Genomic DNA, 22942 nt, shown 5'->3' with positions numbered 1-22942 from the left:
AAAAATAACAAATGTTAAAGATCTGGTGTCCATATAAAATTAGTCAAAGAAAATGTACATATTTATCGTAATAATTCAAAAATTAAATTAAAACTTTAGTTATATAAAATAAAGATGCGCAGTGAAGAAAGACCATTCAACATAAATATATAAATAACTTATCATTTCCGCCACTAGACAATAATAATTTTTAAGGAAAATTAGAATAAGCACGGTAATTTTATGAACACTTTCTCATAATCCATCTTATATTTTTGGCCTTTCCTTAAACATAGTATTTACATAGACTTGTTTTTAGGAGGCATAAACTTACTCATTCCTGAAAGTTAGTGTTAATGCATACAAATATATGAATGTATATGAATTTTTTCCTAGAGCCATTATTTTTCTTGTCACACAAAAAGAAATGCTATTAAGAATACATAATTTTTTGCATTTACTGATAATTTGCTTACTCATAGCTCGCATCGTGGTATTTTCGTTTATTTTTATCGTAATGGGATATCTGCATTTCTCCTTTATTGCCAATATTTTACTTAATTTTAACTAAAATTTCCTTAATTTAATGCTGAGCCTTTGAGTTCTATTTCTGACGTTTCCTTTAATCTGGTAAATAAAATTTTGTTCGAGCGCATGCTCAAAGAAACGAACAGGGATGCTGCGATTTTTTCTAGCTTAACTATAGGACATTTATTGTTAGAGTTGGTATTTATTTTTATGGGATCAAATATAACAACAGATACTCTGTCGGTTAGGTTTGTTTACACCATTTGTTTATAGATGAGATTTGTATGAGAACATAGTTAGACGCCCGTATGTAACGTTAAAAATTTCGAAATTATATATGTGTGTATGTATGCTATATTAGTGCCCAACTTTAGGCAAATGTATGAATCATAAAACATTTAAATTTTTATTTTAAACAAATGGCGTTTCTAATGACCATGTGTATTTTTATGTGCTAAGGTGGTAAGCAGACAGTCCCTCATAGTGATTGTTTTGTGGAATAAAATTGTTATAGATGATGGATTTTTTAATCGGATTTTTCTGTTAAAATTTTTAGCGGGGAATAATAACTACTTGTATTAAGAATTTCGTTTAATGTCAAAGGGTATTAAAGTTTGTAGTGTAGAAAAAGATTACTATTTTATATTCGTTGGTGAAGGAGATATGCGTATAACGTTATATAGTTTATAAAATATTATTATAATCATATCAGACCACAAATCCGCCAAATTTACATAAAACGTCAATCAAATCGAAAAGTCAAAATTTCGAATTACTTTCATCTGATCAATGCCTCAATTAAAGATTGATAATATTCATAAGGCGGGTTTTAAAAGCACAAATCTCTGCAAATTTTTTTTATTCATTTGGGAATTCATAGGAATATTTAAACCCCATATAAAATAGAAAATTGTTAAATATTAAATTCTCATATCATATATTGAAGATGTCTTTCATAGTATGATACGGGTCTGTGTTCCTCTAGCCCCAGTATGCTCAATATTGTGATTTCCGACGTTCCGGTTGATTTTATACCCTGAAAAGCGTATCAAAATGTTCTAATAAAAATCAAAAATTAAACAATTATTGCTGGTAATAACAAGAGTGAACGATGTTTAGTTTAAACTGAAGTCGGTTGGTAGTCGGTGTTAAAGACTGTTTTTAGACATACAAACGGGTACGAACATATGTATATACCATATATAAATATCTACAGTGAGGCTTTAAATTAGTCAAGAAATATATCAGGTATACGCCCACAAATTTAAAATTAAACCACACCGGAAATCATTAGACTTACACCAATTATATAACAATTTTCTAATGATATTTTTAGAATTATCCATAGTACTAATTCGAAGAATTTGCTCAGCATTGCTACCTTTCGGGACAAAGAGTTTTTCGCCAGAATTCGGCGTCTTGCCGTTCTTGAAGGAATTAGAGCACCTAATTCTTGTTGAATGGCTGCAACGAACTGAAACAGACCGCGCATTCACAATCTTGCAATTTTTTGATAACTTTCGTCGTTGTTTTTCATGGGCGGCCTCTTTTTTCACATATTTTTGCCTTTTCGTGTGATCCTTTGCTAGCAAAATTTTGACGAACAATCTTACTTTCTTTGAACAATGTTTCGCTCGCCCCATTTTTTCATACTTGTTGCAAAGTTATATATTACTAGTAGACTTGATACAGGGTATATATTAATATTGTATTTAATGTGCGGACTCATATTGATAATAAGTAGAAAAAATGTATGCACTTATTGAAAATGCTCCCGCTCGTTAACAAGACGAAATAGCCACAGCGCATTTTTCCAAACGCTTAAGGCGCTCAGAATACGTTGTAAATTTTTTTTTTTTTTGATGTTAAGTCCTTACTATTACAACCCAGTTGAAAGCAACTCGCACACACATGTACGTATAAATATAAATACATATACATATGTAATAAAGCATACTGCATCGGATACATTATTAATTATAACAACTACAGAAACATGATGATTTATAAGCAAAAAATATATGTATATATCGAAAAGACGGATAATTTTGAAAAAGCATTTCTCTGTTTGATGTGGCAATGACTTAAGAAGCTACTATGGGAAAAACATGTTTTAATGACCATAAAAATAAGAATGCAAAGTAAATATATTATACATATGTACTACCGATATGTGTAAATACTCGTACATATGCATAGGATACACAAACGTAGTAAAGAAGTTCTACTATAAAAAGACATGTCCAAAGTCGTAGTAGCACCAGTTCAACTAAATATTACCATTCAAACAGATGGATTAAAAAAATCTTGAAATAGTCGTTGTAAAACTTCGAAAGAAATATAAAATATTTATGGAAAGTACTTGAGACAAACTGTTAGAGGTCTTCTTTATTTAATATTGTAATCGAATTAGTGTCATATATCCTTTCTTCATCATAATTTTTGACGTGAAATTTCTTTAGTTTTTGAAGCAATATTTCTAATAAACATACTGAACTAATAAATGATTGGAAATGCATCATAAAACATTGAAAGTATATTTGCTGAATATTAAGAGTAATATAGGACAACAGACATTTTTTCATGTGTTTTCAATTTTACGTGAACGTTATTATTCCAATATCCAAGTCTCCGTTCGAACACCGCAAAAACAATATGCTTTCCTTTTAATTGCATTCGTACTGCTGCAATATGCCGACTTACGTATGTGTTGTCACATATCAGCAAATCATCTAACACCAAATAGTGATGACGCAAACTATCTAATAAACGGGGCTCATTCAACAGGCGGCAAAACGAACAGTATTACCGGTACTGAGAAGAGAGTAATTAGCAATACTAGCAAGGGTGATATCGAAGACAGTCAAATTGCCAACAACAAACGACGTATTGGTAGTGGTCAGCCTGAGGAAATTTTTAGTCTTGATGATCGGGTCGAAGCCAATTATGATGAGTATCCGGTGAGTTATTGCTAGTGATAATTATGAAGATAGCCGTTGTCACTCCAATAAGCATGTCTAGATCAAACCATTACATGTACGCTTTGATACAATTGAAATCAGTCTGCCCAGTAATTGGATAATAGGCTCTTTCCAAATATTTTTACGTGAAAGCAACTTCATCATTGGCCATTATCCGATGTCGGCAAAGAAAATACTTAGGTATTATCTTTACTAATGCACCAATGAGGTTGTATTGTAAATTGTTCTGAATGAAAATAAAGATTTAATTTAAATTGCATACATTCATAAAAATTTGTATGTTAAAGCCCTACTGTTTACAAGGTACATACATATGTACATACATAGCAATATTTAATGAAACTTTACTCTGCTTCTGCATGTAGTTGACTGTAACATACCTATACCAAAATTACCAATTACTTATACGTCAAGGGTTAAATTTACTTTTTTAGATGGTAGTACCTAAGCGAGCTGCTCTTTTGTTAGACCGACTCATGGTTGCTTTACATCATGCTCTAGAAAACGAACGTCGTAAAATAAGCGATTTTTATGCGGAACAGAACGATAAAAACGCCAACATGAAAGGGGATAATAATCCTAATAATGATGATGATTATGAGCAAATCAATGGTAATCATATGTACAGCGATGATGATCCTTCAGTTGTGATGGATTACGATTTCAAAGATTTAAATTCCATAAATCGTGCCACTGGTGAAACTGTAAGTTGGATAATTAAAGCATAATTGCATTGAGATTTGGGCATGTGTGTGAGAAATTTTCAGTTAATGGCAAAGAGCTTTCAGAGAAGAGGAAGCAATAACTTGGATTTGGGAGGAAACCTTGGCAACGTCGAAGATGTAGCGATGCTTACGGGTGCTGCGGCAAGAGATGATGATTCTGGTGATTTAAATGGTATTATTGGTCGAAACGGAATGGGAAATACAGGACGTATATACTGGCGTTGTTATTTCAATGCAGTAAGCTGCTTCTAAAAGTAAAAGTGCTACAAATAGTTTAAATGAGAAATATATGTATTTGAAAAGGCATATATTCGAATGTTATAAATATAAATATATGTATACATATGTATGTAGTACGCATATAACATTGTAAATGTATATGTACGTACACATTTTTCTTATACATATATGTACGTACCTACATACAATCCCATGCTTAAATGAGAAACCATTATACAGATACGTATTCTGGCAATTCCTAATTTATTCCAACGTACCATTAAGGATCACTGCTTATAAATATCTATGTACATATGTATAAATGTGTACGGAATTGCGACGAATTAACTCAACATTTCCATAAATTACATACGTTCATCATATTTTCCATAATGATTTTTGCAGAAAATAAGCAAGTATGTGCAACCCTTATAAATTATAATATATTATAGGATATAGATGTGACACCTATTTCCATTCATGTTATAATAAATTTATTTGTAAAAAAATTGTTTGTGTGGCTTCTCTTTTGATTAATTTATGACTTTCGTTCTGTTTGTTACCTAAGTATATATTTATCTACATATTGCAGGCAAAGCGTGGGCAAAAAAATTGCTTTAATTATCTACACGAGGAAACTAAACTAATAATTATATTCTAATACACAATTTTCCTCTCGCTCTCTAAAAAAAGTGTTAATGATTTTTACATAAAAGCATACACTTAAAAGTTATGTGCAGTTAGAGTTATACGTCATTTTACGAGCATTTATAACAGGTTTTGTTTCTTGGTATCTTTTTAGCCTTCATATAAGGGAATTATATCTTCTGTATTGCTCATACGACATGATTCCTTATGACTGTTAAATACCTTTGATGCATAACTTTAACTACATAAAAAATTTTTTAAGAAATTCTCAGATAAAAATCATTACAATCTTTTTGTAAGGTCGGGAAAATTCGTTTTAGAATATCTATTTTTCAAAGTTGTAGATTTGCTTGTTTGGATATAAAAAATTGCAATAGATCGAAAAATCCCATATTTAATACATGGAAAAGTGAAATGTTTTGCACATCGCTTAAATTAAAAAGAGCCTGTTTACGTTAAATCCGTTTTTAGGATAAAACTTCAGGTGGCGTTTGTAAATATAAGAAAATTAACTAATTATTAAATGAAATAACGGAAACACTAATGATTTTTAAGGTACTTTTATATTTGCCTGTTGCTAAAGCTCGTTCTTACGCTTTTATTTTTCTTGGTATTTTTCTAGGAGAGGATCTATAAAATATAAATAATCAACATGACGACCTGAGTCGATTTATACATGTTCGTTTGTTTGTCCGTCCGTTTGTCCATCCGTCCGTTGTATGTATATATAAAGCTAGTTCCTCAGTTTTTGAGATATCGATCTGAAATTTTGCACACGTCTTTTCTCGCAATAAAGCATATTGCTGCCTTACGGAATGAACGAGAGGATCAAGTGCTTGCTTGCAAATATTTTTTTATTTGACGAGATATCTCCGAGCAATTTGAATGGGTTATTATTTAAGCCGAGGATGCAATTTTCGAATAATATTCAGGCCGGGTCAATATTCATATAGCTGAACAATCGGACACAAGTGCTTGTATGGAAAATTTTTACTCGACAAGATCTTCCTGAAATTGTGCATAGGTTATTGTCTAAGGTAATTATGCAATCTCCAAAGAAATTTTTCAGATTGTATAACTATTGCATATAGCTTATATTTTCTGCACTTCTATTACGGACTCTTTTGCATTTGTGCTGAGTATTACAGCTTCGTTATTTTTGTTAAAACTGTTTTCAACATAATTTCATTACTCCATTTTTAAGCTAAGAACGATCGTAAGAACATGTGTACGGTGTAATACTTACAATTGTTATACACAAAGTTTCTAATAGTAAATTTATCCACAGGAATATTTACATATTAAATATTGTAATTCATAGACTAACATGGAACATTGCTTTCCTCTTGACGCTTAACTATATTAACCAATAAAACTTTTTAATGTATTCCTCAGCCATAAAGAGGAGTCGCCATTGATAACAACATTCGAACATCGTTGTTAATGTGTTAAGATACATACAAATGTACATGAATATATACGTAATGTATATTTCTTAGAGTAAATGTATGTATGTATAATAAAAATTCTTAGTAGATAAGGACATTCTTTTCTTTTTACAGACACAACAAGTAAACGTGACATCACTTTTACTCTACGAGTTCTTTGAGCGGTCCTTGCATAATGATGCAAAGTTTGCAATACACTTGTAGTTGTAATGTGCAAAATGTACTTATGAATCTTTGTAATAGTAGAAGACGAGGAGTAGTTAAATTGACGGTCAGATATCTAACTAATAAGTCATAATTTAACATAAAAATATATATTTTATTGCCATGCTGGCTCAAACCTCCAATAGGTGGTCAAGTGAATTTAGGCATATAGACATACATATATAAGTAGGTACATTTGCACGACGTACATATATACTATATATACAGTTGAAGTAGCAAAAGAACCCTGCAAATAGTAGTCACAGTACGTTGTAACTAACACTAGTGACCGAAGTGTTCCAAACATATGAAAAAAATATAGTCACAATAACATTTTGTTGTCATTGGATATTGCATAACATAGGACCACCCACCAAACTCCTTCGTCTAGTCTAGTAGAGTATATGTATACTTATAAAATATCATCAATTATTATGGTATTATTGTACCATGTTTTTGATGTATAATAGGTAAAACAGCGTTGCTATCCTTGTTTTTGCCCAATAAAACAATCGTTTTTATTACCATTGATTTTTTATTTATTATTATGCAATTTATGATATAATTTAAAGTTAAATTATTGAAATTATTTATTGATGTACTTAAACATTCAAAATATACCTATGCTACAGTTATTTTAAGGTATAAATCAAAGAAGTTATACTTAATTTTCTCAATTGTTGTCATTGAATTTCCCCACTAGTTTTGAATTGTTATCATCTGTTATACGGGGGAAAACTTGTAGTTCCTCTCTTTGAGGTAGCTTCTCCAACATACCTATGTACTAATACACCAACAACAAAGTTCTAATTCTATAAAAATTAAATAGTTTAGATAAGTTTATGATATCATATTTCAAACTAATAAAACTTAATGTAGTAGTAAACTTGTTTGTAACAAGACAATGAAAAAAAACAGACACAAAGCGGCGCCATTTCCACGAATTTGCAATAATGTTTCATTTGCATCTATCAAATTATATTTAATATCAATAGATATTAAAATTATTCACCTTTGCATAATAATATACACAATATTTTGAATTGATATAAAATGACGCGTCCTATTTTGTGAAAAAAAGTTCAACAACCGAATAAAGATATATAAAGACAGTAGACAGAACCGAATAAAAGAGCATTATGTAACCAGGTCTGTTTCAAAGCAGTCACTTGGACCACGTGGTCTTTAAATTTTCGCAAGGAATACGAGGATTTTTGCTTATACATTTCCATGCTCCTTGATGAGGAGAATTTGACTGTTTTTGCCAAAATAAAGTAAATAGTTGATGAACATTTTGCAACAACGCCTAAAGCTAATTCAGTATTATTCTTCGTACTTCTGTCCGTGACACTTTGCAAAGGTGGCTTTCGTCTGAACGGATTCATAGTCCGCAACACCTAACAATAACAAGTTTTGAAATTACCTAGATTATATATTAGAGTTAGGACAGACACATAAAAATAGTTTACAGAACTTTAACTCTTTAGTTGAACCCGAACCTACTTTCCTTAATTGTTCATAAATCCATTTCATCTGTTCATATAAATAAGGAAGGGCTAAGTTCGGGTGTAATCGAAGATGTTTTACTCTCTCAAAGTGTTACATGGGATTTTCGAGTATTGCATGCATTATTTACAATCACAGGCAAGAAGATAAGCTGTTATTACCTAGAGATTCTCTCCAAAAATCATTGAAATTGCTTACATATTGACTGATAGTTTAGTTATTAAATCAATCGGAAGTTCAACTTATTATTGTTAGGTATGTATACAGATGCCCTCGCCACGATGTCAAAATCGTGCTTGGCGACTTCAACGCCAGGGTGGGCAAAGAAGGTATCTTTGGCACTACGGTCGGTAAATTCAGCCTCCACGAGGAAACATCCCTAAATGGGTTGAGGCTGATCGACTTCGCCGGGGCCCGAAATATGGTTATCTGTAGTACTAGATTCCAGCATAAGAAGATACATCAAGCTGGCTGTCTCCGGATCGAAAAACCACCAACCAGATCGATCATGTTGTGATAGACGGAAGACACGTCTCCAGTGTTTTAGATGTGCGTGCGCTCCGAGGTCCTAACATCGACTCGGACCACTATATTGTTGCAGCCAAAATTCGCACCCGCCTCTGTGCAGCAAAAAACGCACGCCAACAAACACAAGGAAGGTTCGACGTCGGGAAGCTGCAATCACAACAGACAGCCGAAAGATTTTCCACTCGGCTTGCACTCCTGCTCTCTGAGAGCACTCGTCAACAACTCGGTATAAGGGAACTGTGGGACGGCATTTCAAGCTTCTTACGTACAGCTGCAACCGAAACCATTGGTTTTCGGAAAGTGCAAAAGAACAGCTGGTACGACGAGGAGTGCCGTGTCGCAGCGGAGAGAAAACAGGCTGCCTACCTCGCAACGTTACGATCGACCACAACACGTGAGGGATGGGATAGATATCGAGAGTTGAAGAGGGAAGCGAGACGCATTTGCAGACAGAAGAAGAAAGAGGCCGAAATGCGTGAGTACGAACAGCTTGATAAGCTGGCCGACAGGGGTAATGCTCGAAAATTCTACGAAAAAATGCGGCGGCTTACAGAAGGTTTCAAGACCCGAGCATACTCCTGTAGAACCCCCAAAGGTGATCTAGCCACCGATGCCCAGAGCATACTTAGATTATGGAGGGAACACTTCTCCAGCCTGCTGAATGGCAATGAACACATAACACCACGAGAAGGCGAACCCGATTCCCCAATCGATGACGATGGAGCAGACGTTCCATTACGACGAAGAACTACAGAGCGGCAGGGGCCGACGGATTGCCGGCCGAGCTATTCAAACACGGCGGCGAAGAACTGATAAGGAGCATGCATCAGCTTCTTTGCAAAATATGGTCGGATGAAAGCATGCCCAACGATTGGAATTTAAGTGTGCTATGCCCAATCCATAAAAAAGGAGACCCCACAATCTGCGCCAACTACCGTGGAATAAGCCTTCTCAACATCGCGTACAAGGTTCTATCGAGAGTATTGTGTGAAAGATTAAAGCCCACCGTCAACAAACTGATTGGACCTTATCAGTGTGGTTTCAGACCTGGTAAATCAACAACCGACCAGATATTCACCATGCGCAAAATCTTGGAAAAGACCCGTGAAAGGAGAATCGACACTCACCACCTATTCGTCGATTTCAAAGTTGCTTTCGACAGCACGAAAAGGAGCTGCCTTTATGCCGCGATGTCTGAATTTGGTATCCCCGAAAAACTAATACAGCTGTGTAAACTGACGTTGAGCAACACGAAAAGCTCCGTCAAGATCGGGAAGGACCTCTCCGAGCCGTTCGATACCAAACGAGGTTTCAGACAAGGCGACTCCCTATCGTGCGACTTTTTCAATCTGCTGCTGGAGAAAATTATTAGAGCTGCAGAACTGAATCGAGCAGGTACAATCTTTTATAAGAGTGTACAGCTGCTGGCGTATGCCGATGATATTGATACCATTGGTCTCAACACCCGCGCCGTTAGTTCTGCTTTCTCCAGACTGAACAAGAAAGCAAGGCAAATGGGTCTGGCAGTGAACGAGGGCAAGATGAAATATCTCCTGTCATCAAACAAACAGTCGTCGCACTCGCGACTTGGCTCTCACGTCACTGTTGACAGTCATAACTTTGGAGTTGTAGATAATTTCGTTTGTTTAGGAGCCAGCATTAACACCACCATTGGCGCCACGTAGCGAAGAAAAGAAGCGACTGGCGCGCTGTTGTTGACTCGGCTATAATCGCGTAAGCGGTATAATCGCGTAAGCGGAAGACGTATACAGAAAGTATTCACTCGATTTTACCAATTTTTGGCACATGGCCTACCTTAAAAAATTTGTAGCCAACAGATGTCCCTCTATATTGCGATCCTCTGTACCGTACTATTACAGTCATGCATCCTAATTAAGTGCTTAACTATTGCACTTTATAGACTTCGTTTAATGACGTTTTGTGGGCGAGGCAGTGGTTCGATTACGTCCATCTGCAATACCGCTTGTTTTGATTTCCAAAGAACATATATAGCAAATTTCATCAGGATATCTCAATTTTCATTTATGTTATTGTTTGCACGGTAAGACGGGCGAACAGGCAGTCACCCTGACTTAAACTCTTCTTGCCATGGTGATCATTTATATATTGTATATGTATATCCTTATATACTGACTAGCTTAAGGTTATACAAACAACTGTTAGCTGAAGAAACTAGTATACTCTGCAGCAACATGTTGCCAGAGTATAAATGAATATAATAAGTTTGGGAAACAGCAGGTGCTGATATATTATATTATATATTAAGAACATAGATCAGAGGCAATTCGTATCCGTAATTGACGAAAAATTTATATTTAGGTGAAAAATTTATTTATTGAAAATTTTGGTGCAATCATTACAACATTGTGTTTCAGTTAACACTTTCATTGACAGGAAAGAGGAACACGCAACAGGTAGCAAGCTACTAAGTATTCGTTACTCCCAACACAGAACAAAGTCAAAGCAACATGTTTCCAATAAAAGTTGCAACAACACACACTCGTACAAATAAATGAATGTATTTACACTTCATATTTTCAGCTTATAAGCCGAGGATCCATGTCCATTACACACACAAATACAGGTTTTACAACCCTATTAACAGTGTCACACATAATTACATATTATACTACAATCTAGTAGGAAATGATAATGAACAGAGTTCGAGGTGATTACATCGAGTTGCCGATTGTTCCTGCTGGTAGCTTTCATATTAAGTGTTGCTTTTGCATTTCGACTACGATGGATTTATCGGCCATGCTACACATTTATGCAGACATCGTTGAAGTTGACGTGAATGTTGCGGGTGCGCATGTAAGCTTACCAACTTTTTGAGCTATTCTGTATAAAAAGCTAGGTAGCGATTGATACTGCGTCAGATTGCCAGCATAGTTAACAGTGTGAACAGCAATATAAAGAAAAAATTCTGGGCATAAAGTTGAGGTTTTGAATTTTCAACGCAAGATAGAAAAGTGATTTCTGGTAAAACAAAGTTTAATTGGTTTAATCGTATTAAATTTGTAAACAAATTGAAATAACTATATATTCTGTAAGGTAAGTGTGGCATATAATTATTCATACTTTAATATATACATATACATATATCTTTTAACATTACTTACAATACAAAAAATAGTGTATATAATAAAAGTTCTTCTGCCTTTTCTTCATTTGAATTTGCTTTCAAAATATGAATATTATTAGTGCAAAGCGGGTGAAAAAAATAATCAATGTATTTTCTTCATGTATTTTTCGTACTCATGTAGTACATCTATAACTTTTAAGGTAATTTCGTCCAATAACTACAAATAATCAAGTTCATATATGTGAGATGTAGGCAGTATAAAATGGCTTATTTTACCGACTAAGCGATGCGAATAGCCAACTAATCTATTACTTTAGTATGTCGCCACGCATTAATATTAATGCTGAAAAAATGGAAAATCAAATTGCATTTTCACTTTCTATGAAGAGTATGTATATTTTAACTTTATCGTATAAAATTTAAAAATCGTGTTTCAATATGTCAGGGGTAAATATGACCGTTTTAGCTAGATATACACTCTAAGTTTACCATTGCATAGTTTTTCAGAAATCTTTGGAAGTATTTATTATTTGATTTAATATTTCTGTTTTTTATCCACATATCAAGTGTACAACTAATAATAGTACTATTCTGATTTTAAATTTAATATTTTGATTTTTATTTTAGAAATATTTCCAATTAATTTTGAGTTACACTATAGGCTCAATCAGTTTTTGTAATTATTTAATTTTGTAAATTTATTTGCATGGAGAGGAAGCCTGTGGGAGATAATGTATCAGTACCAGCACACTTTTAAATAGCTATAAAACCTCAAAACGTTTCTCATTGCTTATCTATCAATTGTAATGATTTTCAACTTAGTTCCAACAACTTTAATTTCATTGGCATTGATTGTGGCGAATTAAATGTGTAAATACACACAAATTATCAATGAAACGTGAAATGTCTTAATTGAGTATAAAATATAATGGAATGAGAGTTTTAAAGAAACTTACGTATTTGTTTTTGGGATTGGGATTTTGGTGCTTTCAAACTTTGTAGAGACATAGTATAGTATGTATGAACTTTTTACTGTTACATACAGACATTATATTATACATTTATTTTGCAATTTAAAATTCTGTACTGTAATGCAACTAACGGACAAATCACCGGTATTTGGAATTTTTTTGTTTCCTATTGAACCCATTATCTAATATTTTACTATCACATGCGTCCCAATTTATCAGTATGCGAATATGAATGGAATCCTATGCAATAAAATTGGATTAGTTGGTTGTCATAAAATCGTATGTTCCTAATTCAACACAATACTTACACATTCATGAGTATTTATATGTTGTTTTACTTGTGGGTGGATACCTGTTTATCCTACAATAAACGCATAAGTATGTTTTGGTATGAGCATAGCAACTTTCACATCATATGACTAGTGTTTTCAGAACATAAATACGTAATTTCACATTTAACAAACATATGTAAATAAAACTTTTAGAAACAAAAAGGCAAAGTGTTCAAAATATAAATATTGTCTATAATTGTTATACTTCCGTTATGATATTGCAGTAATTATCGTTCAACAAAGAGTAAACTCTCATAATCAGGACATGTTTATTGGTCTGATAAATAACATTTGCAAGTTAATTTGAAATTTGATATCAAAAATTATGGGCACTATACGTGTTTATGCGGTGCCTGAATTTATTGTCGTTAACTGCATTTGAGCAGCGAGCAGTATTTAATTGGAGACTAAAGCAACAATACTTCAACAACACAGTAATCAACAGACATACATAGATACTACATACATATAATGATGTTAAGATACAATCTTTTTCAATTTTCTGCAATGGAAAAGAAGTTTGGTACGACACTGACCAATTGATTTTAAATGACAATAAAACCGTGAGAAGATTGTACAAATAATAATTACTATTACATACTTCATCAAATATAATTGTCCGAGTTAAATCTTTTAAGTTAATAACATATTAAAAGTTGGTTATATACTAATGGAGAAAACAAAAAATTTTAATTACTAAACAAATTTACTACATAGTTTTTCTTTTTTTAATAAATACATACAAATATTTACATTTCAATAGATCTAATAACACCATATTCAAATTATTGTGTATATATACTACCCATACTTATGAATGCGTTTTTGTTCGAAAGAAAGCTTTTCTAGTAAGTTAAATGATAAGCATTTGCCACAATAAATTTGCATGTACATATACATATATGGGCAGAATTAAAATTGTAATGACAATGAAATTTGACACTTTCACTGCGCCAAGATAAAAAAATTTCAGATCTCGTTTCAAAAGTTGTCGTAGGCGACGATAACCTAATGTTTGCAAACGCCATTAGTAAAAAAGTACAAAATTTTCTTTGATTTAAGTAATAAAATACTTTTGGAGCAATAAATCATTCCGCCGGCTTGTTATTTCCGTTTATTTTTTTTTAAGATTTTAAAATAAGTTTAACGTTGGAATTTAATTTTTAAATTACTTCATTAATTAGGTAATAGTAATAACCATTTTTCAGCGAAAGCTAAAAAGTATTGTAAAAAGGTTAAATTATCGGTAAATTTATTAAATTAGTAAGATGCATCGATTCAATCGGTGTAAGCTAAAAAGTTGTAAGTTGATCTTTCTTGCAGCATGGTTTGCATGCAAAACTACTGGTAATTCTTGTTAAAGCGGAGTGTGAAATTTATTTTGCCTGGTTTGAGACTGCGGGTCTTTGATTGAAGATATGCAAACATTCTTCATCCTCTAATACACAAATATACTCTTAATAACAAAGAATAAGCCGTGGTCGTAGATGTACATACATGTATATGGTACATGTGCATGTATATTTACAATCTCCTGCTTTCATTATTTCCATTTTGCATACACGCAACCAGTTTATCTAATTGACTTAATGAGGAATTTATGATGGTAGAGTATAGTACCTGTTCGATCTAATCGACTTCATATTAGAAGGATTTGAATGTTTACTCGACTAATTAAAAAAGATTTGTATATGTACATTTTAAGGAACTTTTATAAAAACTAATTTTGTTATATGTATTATTTAAATTGCATACAATTATTTTCGCTGCTAGAAAACTTTTCGATCGCATAAGTTTTTTATTTTATGTATATATTTCACAAATTAATATATACATAAAATAAAAAATTAATTTGAAAAAGAAGCCATTATCCAAAACTATTTCAAACATTTCTTATACTGTAAAACATATACATATTTTAATTTTTAGTTACATGTTATTCATTCTTCTATTGCTGAAGCTTTGCAACATTGATACCTTAACGTATTGTTTGTGGCAAATATGAAATCGTGTTGCAGAATTGCAATTAAACTTTTTATTCCTTTCAATGCTATTGCTCTGTATTCATTCGGCATTTCCAGCCCTGACACTAGTCTGGCACGATTTGCGGAAATGAATCTTGCTACCTGTGAGAAAAATATTACGTTTCAATCGAGTAGCAGCATTGTTGCCTTGCAGACGTAAATGCTTTTTATATTATACACTTCTATGTGATTTGCTTTGCTTAAAGGATTGTAAAATAATTCAAAATTTAATTTTTAATCCCGATCTAATTTTTAATCTAAGATGTTTGGAAATAAAAATTAAAATATTTACTTTTAATATGAATAAGGTGCGTAAAACTTCACTTGGTGAAAATACATTTATTTTTTGTTTAATTCTTAATCTTATGCTTGGGAATAAAATTTTTAGTTTTGTTTTTTTTTTATTTCATATTTGGGATGTCAGGAAATGAAAATGCATATATGTATGTACATACGTATATAATTATTTGAAAATTAAGAAAACTTTTCAAGGTACGCCTATTAAAAAAATACTAAATTCAGATACAGATATTTCATAATTGTTCATGAATCTGGTTTTTTTACGGCATTTAATTAAAAAATGTACTTTAAATGCCATATTGCAAATTTTAAATGCATTAGTGATAGTTTGAGGAATATTCTATTATGTGTGAAGAAGACATTTGCGGTTTTATGTCTTACTACGTTGGTAATTACATTCAATGCAATCATCGGAAGTTATCTAAGTAATATTGTAATCGTACAATATTATTGCGTTCTGTATACGAATTTCGTAATATGTTCACATATACTACATACATATGTGTATCATATAAACGCCTACATATATTGTGCGGCTAACTAAACGCAGGGGAAGTTACGAGAATTGACACTTATATTTCGGGATTAGAAAATAACAACTAATGTTAATCACCGAAATATATAATATGTAAATCCATTTGAACCAACTGCCGAAGAACATTTGCCATTCTGATTGAGGTGTATCCAAAACATGTGTTCTCAGTGCATCAACCGCATCTTCACGTGCCGAACAACGTTGACCTTTTAGTTTAGTTTTTTCGTACGGGAATAAAAAGAAGTCATACGGTTCAGTTGTTTCGGTCGATTTGTGAAAGCATTGTCGTGGTGAAGGTTGGTCCGTCTGCGGCAGTTGATTTTCCTGATTTCAAAAAAAAAAAAAAAAATCAGACAACCATAACAATTTTTTTTAATTCGGCTAATCTCCCATACAGTGAGTTGCTGTTTAATTTAGGGCTTATACGCGTAAACCCACGATTCATCCCCTATTACGATGTCATAAATGGGTTTCGAAGCCCCACTATTGTATTTTTATAACATTTCTCTCGACCAATCGAATCGAGCCTTTTTTAGAGCGATTGACAAATTAATTGGATCCCACCAACGTGAACAAATTTGTTTTACAGTGAAAATTCACGAAATTGATCTTGGAGTGATCTACGACCTCGATTGAATTCCCCATGCCATAGATAAACATTCATTCCTGATGGAGCTTCATCGCTAAAAATTGAATTAAGTTCATAAGTGCACAGTTGCTGCGTTAATCCACGTCGAAAATTGCAACTAATAATTGCGCTAAAATGTTCGCGAATTAATAACATTTTTTGGCCGAGATGAATATTTTATTTTACTGTACAATACAAATAATCAGGGGCGGAACCAAAGTAGAATTTTATAATTTTGTACTTGTCTGTGAAAGTCCTTTACTTCGAGGAGTGTCACTTATGAAGGAATTAATAAATAACTTTTAACTTTTGGGGGAAGCTTTCCGCAGTTCCCCCCCGTGGATTCGCCCCTGCATATAGCGCTCATATGGCAAGCGTTCTGCCATGTCAAACCTTACGATAAAGTTGTAAGTTGCTAGATTGCAATATCCCGAAATAAAAAAGGAAACTTACGTATAGCTTCTTATTTCTCTAGTCAATTAAATATGGGTATTGTGTTTTTGCCAAAATACGTATATTTGTAAACATGTGTTCATTATTCTATATTTTAATTATATGTACTATATAAAAAATAGTTGTTTGTTTTTTTCAGAGCAAAATATTGGATTTAAAATTGGAAAAATGATGAAAATAATAACCATCTTAATGCTTTATGTCATACTAATGATGACAATTCATTCAATCGAGTCGCGACCACAAAATGCACTCGGCAACGATCAGGTAATTCGAAAAATACTTAAATGTTGATTTTTCCATGAATGAAATATTATACAACAAATAAGAAAGGGCTGAACATTAACCTTATGTGTAAAACGTCAACCAGAGGATCGGAATCTAAGCAATTTTATGTATACATATATGTACTATATATAACTCATACACAAATCATTATTCGGAGTATATGGGAGGTTTCCGAGGTTTCATTAAAGAATCTCACATACAATTACTAATCATATGGAGTAAATTCAGTCGGATGACTTTGATACAGAATTACTATTGTCAGGACGGGATTTTCTCTGAATTTCAATTGTACAAGTATATCTCACACATTGACCGATATTTTCGGGAGTGCCGCTCATTGTCCAATTTTCACACCGTTTGCCATAAAGCCCTCTTATACCACCTCTGAGATCAAATGTAATGTTTCTGCCGTAACTAAATACAGTAGAAACTCGATTAACCGGACTAATTGTTGTCGATAGGCATTCGGATAATCGAATGTATGAGGAAAAACAAATAAATATTCATATCCTGCAACGAAAATCAATGTATTAAGAAATGAACACTTACTTATGTATGTATGTATGTACATATTTTCTTAGATTACACTACATACGTAATACTAAACTGCAGCATTAATCATGAAATACAATAAAATATTTAGGTACGTATGTACGAATAATTTGTCTACAATATGTATTTGGTAATTTGCATTTGGTAATCATGAAGTAAGTAGGTAGGTAATAAGTTTAATTTGGTTTAAAATATTTGGTAATTGTCATTTGACGTAAGCAACTTTTTCTCTTCATTGCTGCTATATCACGAATTCGTTTCAGTTGTAGTAGACTCACAGTATCACTCTAGCGGTATTCTCTCGCTCTTGCAAACCCCTTGCACGGTGCAAGAATTGCATATATTTCCTCTCGGTGCACCGGCACAACAACAAACACACGCAGAAAATTATTTGCAAGGGCTGTAAAATATGTCAGATATATGTATATTTGCGTGCAATGTCATGGAAAAATATAACCCTGCAAAAAAAATGCAACCCTGTTTTAGCTGACTTTTTACATAAAGTCATATAGCGTCGTTAAATTGTCTCTTACGCTTTGGCAGGTTTAAATATGTAGACGTGACACGCACGTCAGAGCGGAGTCACAATTGCAAATGAACTAAAACAATAATGAAACGCGCGGGGCAGCGGCAGCGACCCCACACTGCGCGAGCGGAATATGCAAGTTCCGACACGTTCATGATTCTATAATTTCTACGTAGGTACATATAAATTGGTCGCGATTGGTAGTCCGGATAATCGCGAATCCGTATAACTGAGGGCCGGATAAACGAGTTTCTACTGTATTGATTTATTGCGCTTTCGGTAGTTTTGAATAGTACCGTTATAAGTAGAGTGAGCGAGGCTATCTACCGCATTCATCAATTTTCACACCGGTAGGAGTTATTATAATATTTGTGCTGAGTAAATTTGGTTGTTGTAGTTTTGTTGGCTTAGGAGATATGTACATTAAACTTATTAGAGAGCGGGGCCACGCCCACTTTTGAAACATTTTAAACCCACACTCAGCTACCTCATGCTACTGCGGTCCCCTGCGCCAATTACAGTTTTATATTTTAATTTAGTGCTTAGCTATGGTCCTTTATAAGCTTTCGGTTAATGACGTTTTGTGGGTGTGGCAGTGATCTGATTACGCCCATCTACGAATTCGTAAATTTTGTTGTACTAAAAAACCCGCATACCAAGTTTAAGTTTAGCTTGCACGGATAGACGAACAGAGCGACAGTCACACGGATTTCAGCTTTTCTCGTCATCCTGATCATTTATATATACATATATATTACTATGTCGCTTAGTTTTAGATGATAATTACAACCAATAGGTAAACAAACCTATTATACTCAGTAGCAAGAGATCGCAAGAGTATAAAAGTACTACGAATATGATTTTGGCATGATTGCTTTGAATTTTCGTTAATAGTGTACATGGTTCAATTTAAACACTGTGGTACAATATTTATAAGGTTGTGTCAATAGCCCAAAAACAATAATTTGCCAAAAGTTTTTTGCTTTGACTTTTTTCTTTTCGGTTTTTTTAAAGATTTTTGATTCATAATGCCAAATTCGGCCGTGTTTTTTTATGATTCAAAAATAAAATTTTCAAAGGTTTCAATCATTGAAACCTTCTCGTCTAGAAGGTAATATGTGGAATTTTTGGTTTGACGTCATGTCACGTAGAAAATTGCTTTGTAAATTTTGGACATTCACTTTTTGTACTTTATCTTTAACTTCAGCCTTGGAGGCATCTCGAAAAGACTACACGGTAATAACTTGGACTAAATAATACACATGTATTACAATTAGTCCTTACTCTTTTGCTTCATATTTGTATTCCTTGCTTGATATTATTTAACGAATAATCCAATAATTATAAGCAGTCTTAGAAGGGATGATGAGCATTTAAGAGGAGCCGTTTTGTGACAGAAGTATCATTTAATGCTTGATATTTTTTTTTTAAATTTCTGCTACTATTGCTGAGCAAAACTATTTTCATGTTATTTGAGTAAAGGAAACTAAATTTGAATCAACGTTCTGCGGAAGATGATGACCGTTCATTACCAGTAATAATAATAATATTACGGTGTATGACATATACAATACATACATTAAATTCTAAAACATGAAGAATTATAACATAAAAACATGAATTATAATTTAATTTCAGGATCTAGATAATTTTGGACAGGATGTCGACGAAGTACGTAATAGCTACTATGAGCTCCCAGTGCCTTCAACTTACTCTGCCGTTCCTTTTGATCGTCTGCAAATGTTAATCGCGCAATATAGACCTACGTATGTATATCATTGCAAATAAATTATTTCTCATGCAACAAATTAATAGTAATCCCATTCTTTTGTTACTCATAACAGATCTTATATTCGCACACCTGGGTGGAGCAGCGGCATGAACGAACTTTTCCGTATGCCTGAGACAAAACGCCAAGTTAGATATCGTCAATGCTATTTTAACCCTATTTCCTGCTTTAAAAAATAAAATGCTTTGTGATGTAACCAAAACTACGAACTCCAATACAAATGACGAAACTTTCTTACATACATATATAAGCTTATAATTGTAAATATATGTTAAACACAAATAACAAAAATGTTTAAAATATTAAGTAGTTCGCTATTTAAAAAGTAACTTAGAATCAACATTTCAAACAGAATGCTTCTTTGATCCTCCTCAATATTTACATGTGTACATCATAATAAAGTGTTTTTCCTTTACATATTAACTAATATTAAATGCCATAAAGTGTATCCAAAAATATATCTAAATGTATATAAGTGCATTATATAGTATACAGATATTAATAATCAAAATATACATACTTCTTAAGTACTCATTTTTTCTTTTTATTTTAAGAAAAAATAAATAAAATAGTATATGTATGTATAATAGATATTAAATTACTAATAAATAATTACCTCACAGTTCATTACATGCTTTTAAAGTACAATTATATGTTGTAACATTTAGACCATATATATGTACATAATTTATTGATCAATATATGTATCTTTATTTAACTGCTTTAATTTCATTTAAGACGGAATGTATATGATGTGGTAAATACATGCATATATAACATGCACACTTATAATTTCCAACACTTTAATAATTCAGATACAAAATATTTTTATTCAACACATTCATATATTTTTCCGAGTATTTGCAAAACATGAACCAATAAGTGTGCATATTATTTTAAAACTGAATAAAATAACACCTTTGCATATGAATAACTAAATATAATAATAATAAAAAACGGAGTGTGAAATTAATTAACATAGTTTTACTTTATGAATAAAATTTATTTATTACAAGATTCGAAGACCTCTACTGAACGAAAATAGTCCAATATAACATAATATTCTATCACGAAAATTTAGATTAATAGAAAATGGATTATATTTCATCATACATACCAAAATGTTGTGTATGAATAGAATTTATGGAACAAGGCAGCAATTTGTTGTAAAGTATTGAAGTAATAATCATTGACACTCTAGGTTTGTGCAAATGTGTTCACAATAGGCGACTAGAAAGGGACTGCTCTTGGAGTTTATAATAACTAAAAAATATTTGATTAAAAGGTGTCGGTGTTTTTCCAGAGATCGTCAGTAAACTATAATTTGGTTCTTATACAAATATAAATCTATATACTTACATGCACTCTACTCATTCGCAAAGCCGCATTAGCATTGTGGAAGTTTTTAAATAAAATCTGAACATTTATAAATTTTATTAAAATATTTAAATATTTTTAAGTGGTAGAAAAACTTGCATTTAAAATAGTCCCCATAGGCTCATAAATCAAAAACATAACTTTCTATACGATCTAATATATTAGCGGCATTTAGGGATGATTTCAAAGTGAATTTAATTATTTAATTTTAATATTTACAATTAGTGGTTTCACATAGTCTCAGAAAGTTATAAGTTATAACGATCCGAAAACATAGCGTTCAGAGTTGTGTTTGTGTAAACTTATTTTAGTATGCAACAACAAAATTTTTAAACTGCTTTATGACAAGTTGTGAGTACCCCAAATATAATTACTAAATAAAGCATGTCTAACCTTTTCAAATTTAAAGTGTAATGAAATTAGAGTTTTCGAGGCATTTTGATTGATACTTGTTGGCAGCAATTTTCTCGGTTGTCAGTAAAGCTTGAAAGCTTTCTAATTCAAAATAACGGGGAAAGCTTGAGCTCTTTATTAGGTCAGATACGGATATACTACATACTTAAACACTTATTGTTTATTATTTTCATGAGTACGGTGTGATGTGTATGTGAACGAATTGGTAATTGGAGAGGTACGCGTTAAAAGCTTTTATTTGTGTAAAGGTTTGAGTACGCGAAAATGAAACAACTTTGTATTAAGCTTTCACCGGTACTAAACTGTGCTTAAAATATAAAAATTTATTTAAATGTCTTAATACTAAGCAAGCACATTTTGAGAAAATTACATCTAAGTATAAGTATATTGTTCACATGAAATTCAAACATGCTTACAACACCAGTAATCACAAAGAAATATTTGCACAAGCCAAAATAGGTGGATACGCTCTGGGGCGTTCGTTAGTGCAGAGATCAAATTCTGTGTGAAACTCGTTAAATCTGCGACAAAGACTTTTGATATGATCAAGCAGGCTTACCCAGATGTTGCTTTAACAAGAAGTGGTATGTGAAGTGTGAAAGAGATCGCTGATGAAATTGTGACGAAGCACTTGAACATGCGCAAGTGTGCGCGAAGATGGTTCCAAAAGTACTCACTGACGACCATAAATAGAAAGTGCAGCGATAAGCATGCACCTCGGCTTCAAGGCTATTCTGATTAATGCCTTCCATGACGCCTTGAATGATTGGAAATCGTGCTGGCAGCGCTGCATCGACGCAGAAGGAGCCCATTTTGAAAGTATTTAGATAATTGTAACGATTGATTCAATAATTTTTTAAATTGATTCAGACCTATTACTT

General features: G+C 32.6%; 2 protein-coding genes across 6 annotated transcripts; both read left to right on the top strand.

Moving 5' to 3' along the window:
- The first annotated feature begins 2782 nt into the window (after nucleotides 1-2782).
- On the top strand, nucleotides 2783-4892 carry LOC105229363 (uncharacterized). Of its 2 annotated transcripts, none has more exons than XM_011209624.4 (3): nucleotides 2783-3467; nucleotides 3923-4192; nucleotides 4277-4892. In XM_011209624.4, exons 1-3 carry the CDS (start codon nucleotides 3021-3023, stop codon nucleotides 4463-4465), a joined length of 906 nt encoding a protein of 301 aa, XP_011207926.2. In that variant the 5' UTR covers nucleotides 2783-3020; the 3' UTR covers nucleotides 4466-4892. The 2 variants fall into 2 exon arrangements, with proteins under 2 accessions (XP_011207926.2, XP_011207925.2); XM_011209623.4 differs by having other exon boundaries at nucleotides 4256-4892.
- A 6761-nt stretch (nucleotides 4893-11653) lies between these two features.
- Nucleotides 11654-21287, top strand: LOC105229362 (uncharacterized). Of its 4 annotated transcripts, none has more exons than XM_019991400.3 (4): nucleotides 11654-11841; nucleotides 17238-17382; nucleotides 20120-20247; nucleotides 20326-21287. In XM_019991400.3, exons 2-4 carry the CDS (start codon nucleotides 17284-17286, stop codon nucleotides 20447-20449), a joined length of 351 nt encoding a protein of 116 aa, XP_019846959.2. In that variant the 5' UTR covers nucleotides 11654-11841; nucleotides 17238-17283; the 3' UTR covers nucleotides 20450-21287. The 4 variants fall into 4 exon arrangements, with proteins under 4 accessions (XP_019846959.2, XP_011207924.2, XP_019846960.2 ...); XM_011209622.4 differs by having other exon boundaries at nucleotides 11655-11841; nucleotides 17255-17382; XM_019991401.3 differs by having other exon boundaries at nucleotides 11664-11769; nucleotides 17255-17382.
- Nucleotides 21288-22942: the final 1655 nt, after the last annotated feature.

Source organism: Bactrocera dorsalis, chromosome 1 (assembly GCF_023373825.1).
Source record: "Bactrocera dorsalis isolate Fly_Bdor chromosome 1, ASM2337382v1, whole genome shotgun sequence".
NCBI classification, from domain to species: domain Eukaryota; kingdom Metazoa; phylum Arthropoda; class Insecta; order Diptera; family Tephritidae; genus Bactrocera; species Bactrocera dorsalis.
Note: the sequence above shows the minus strand (reverse complement) of the source record. Positions and strands in the feature narration are given on the sequence as shown.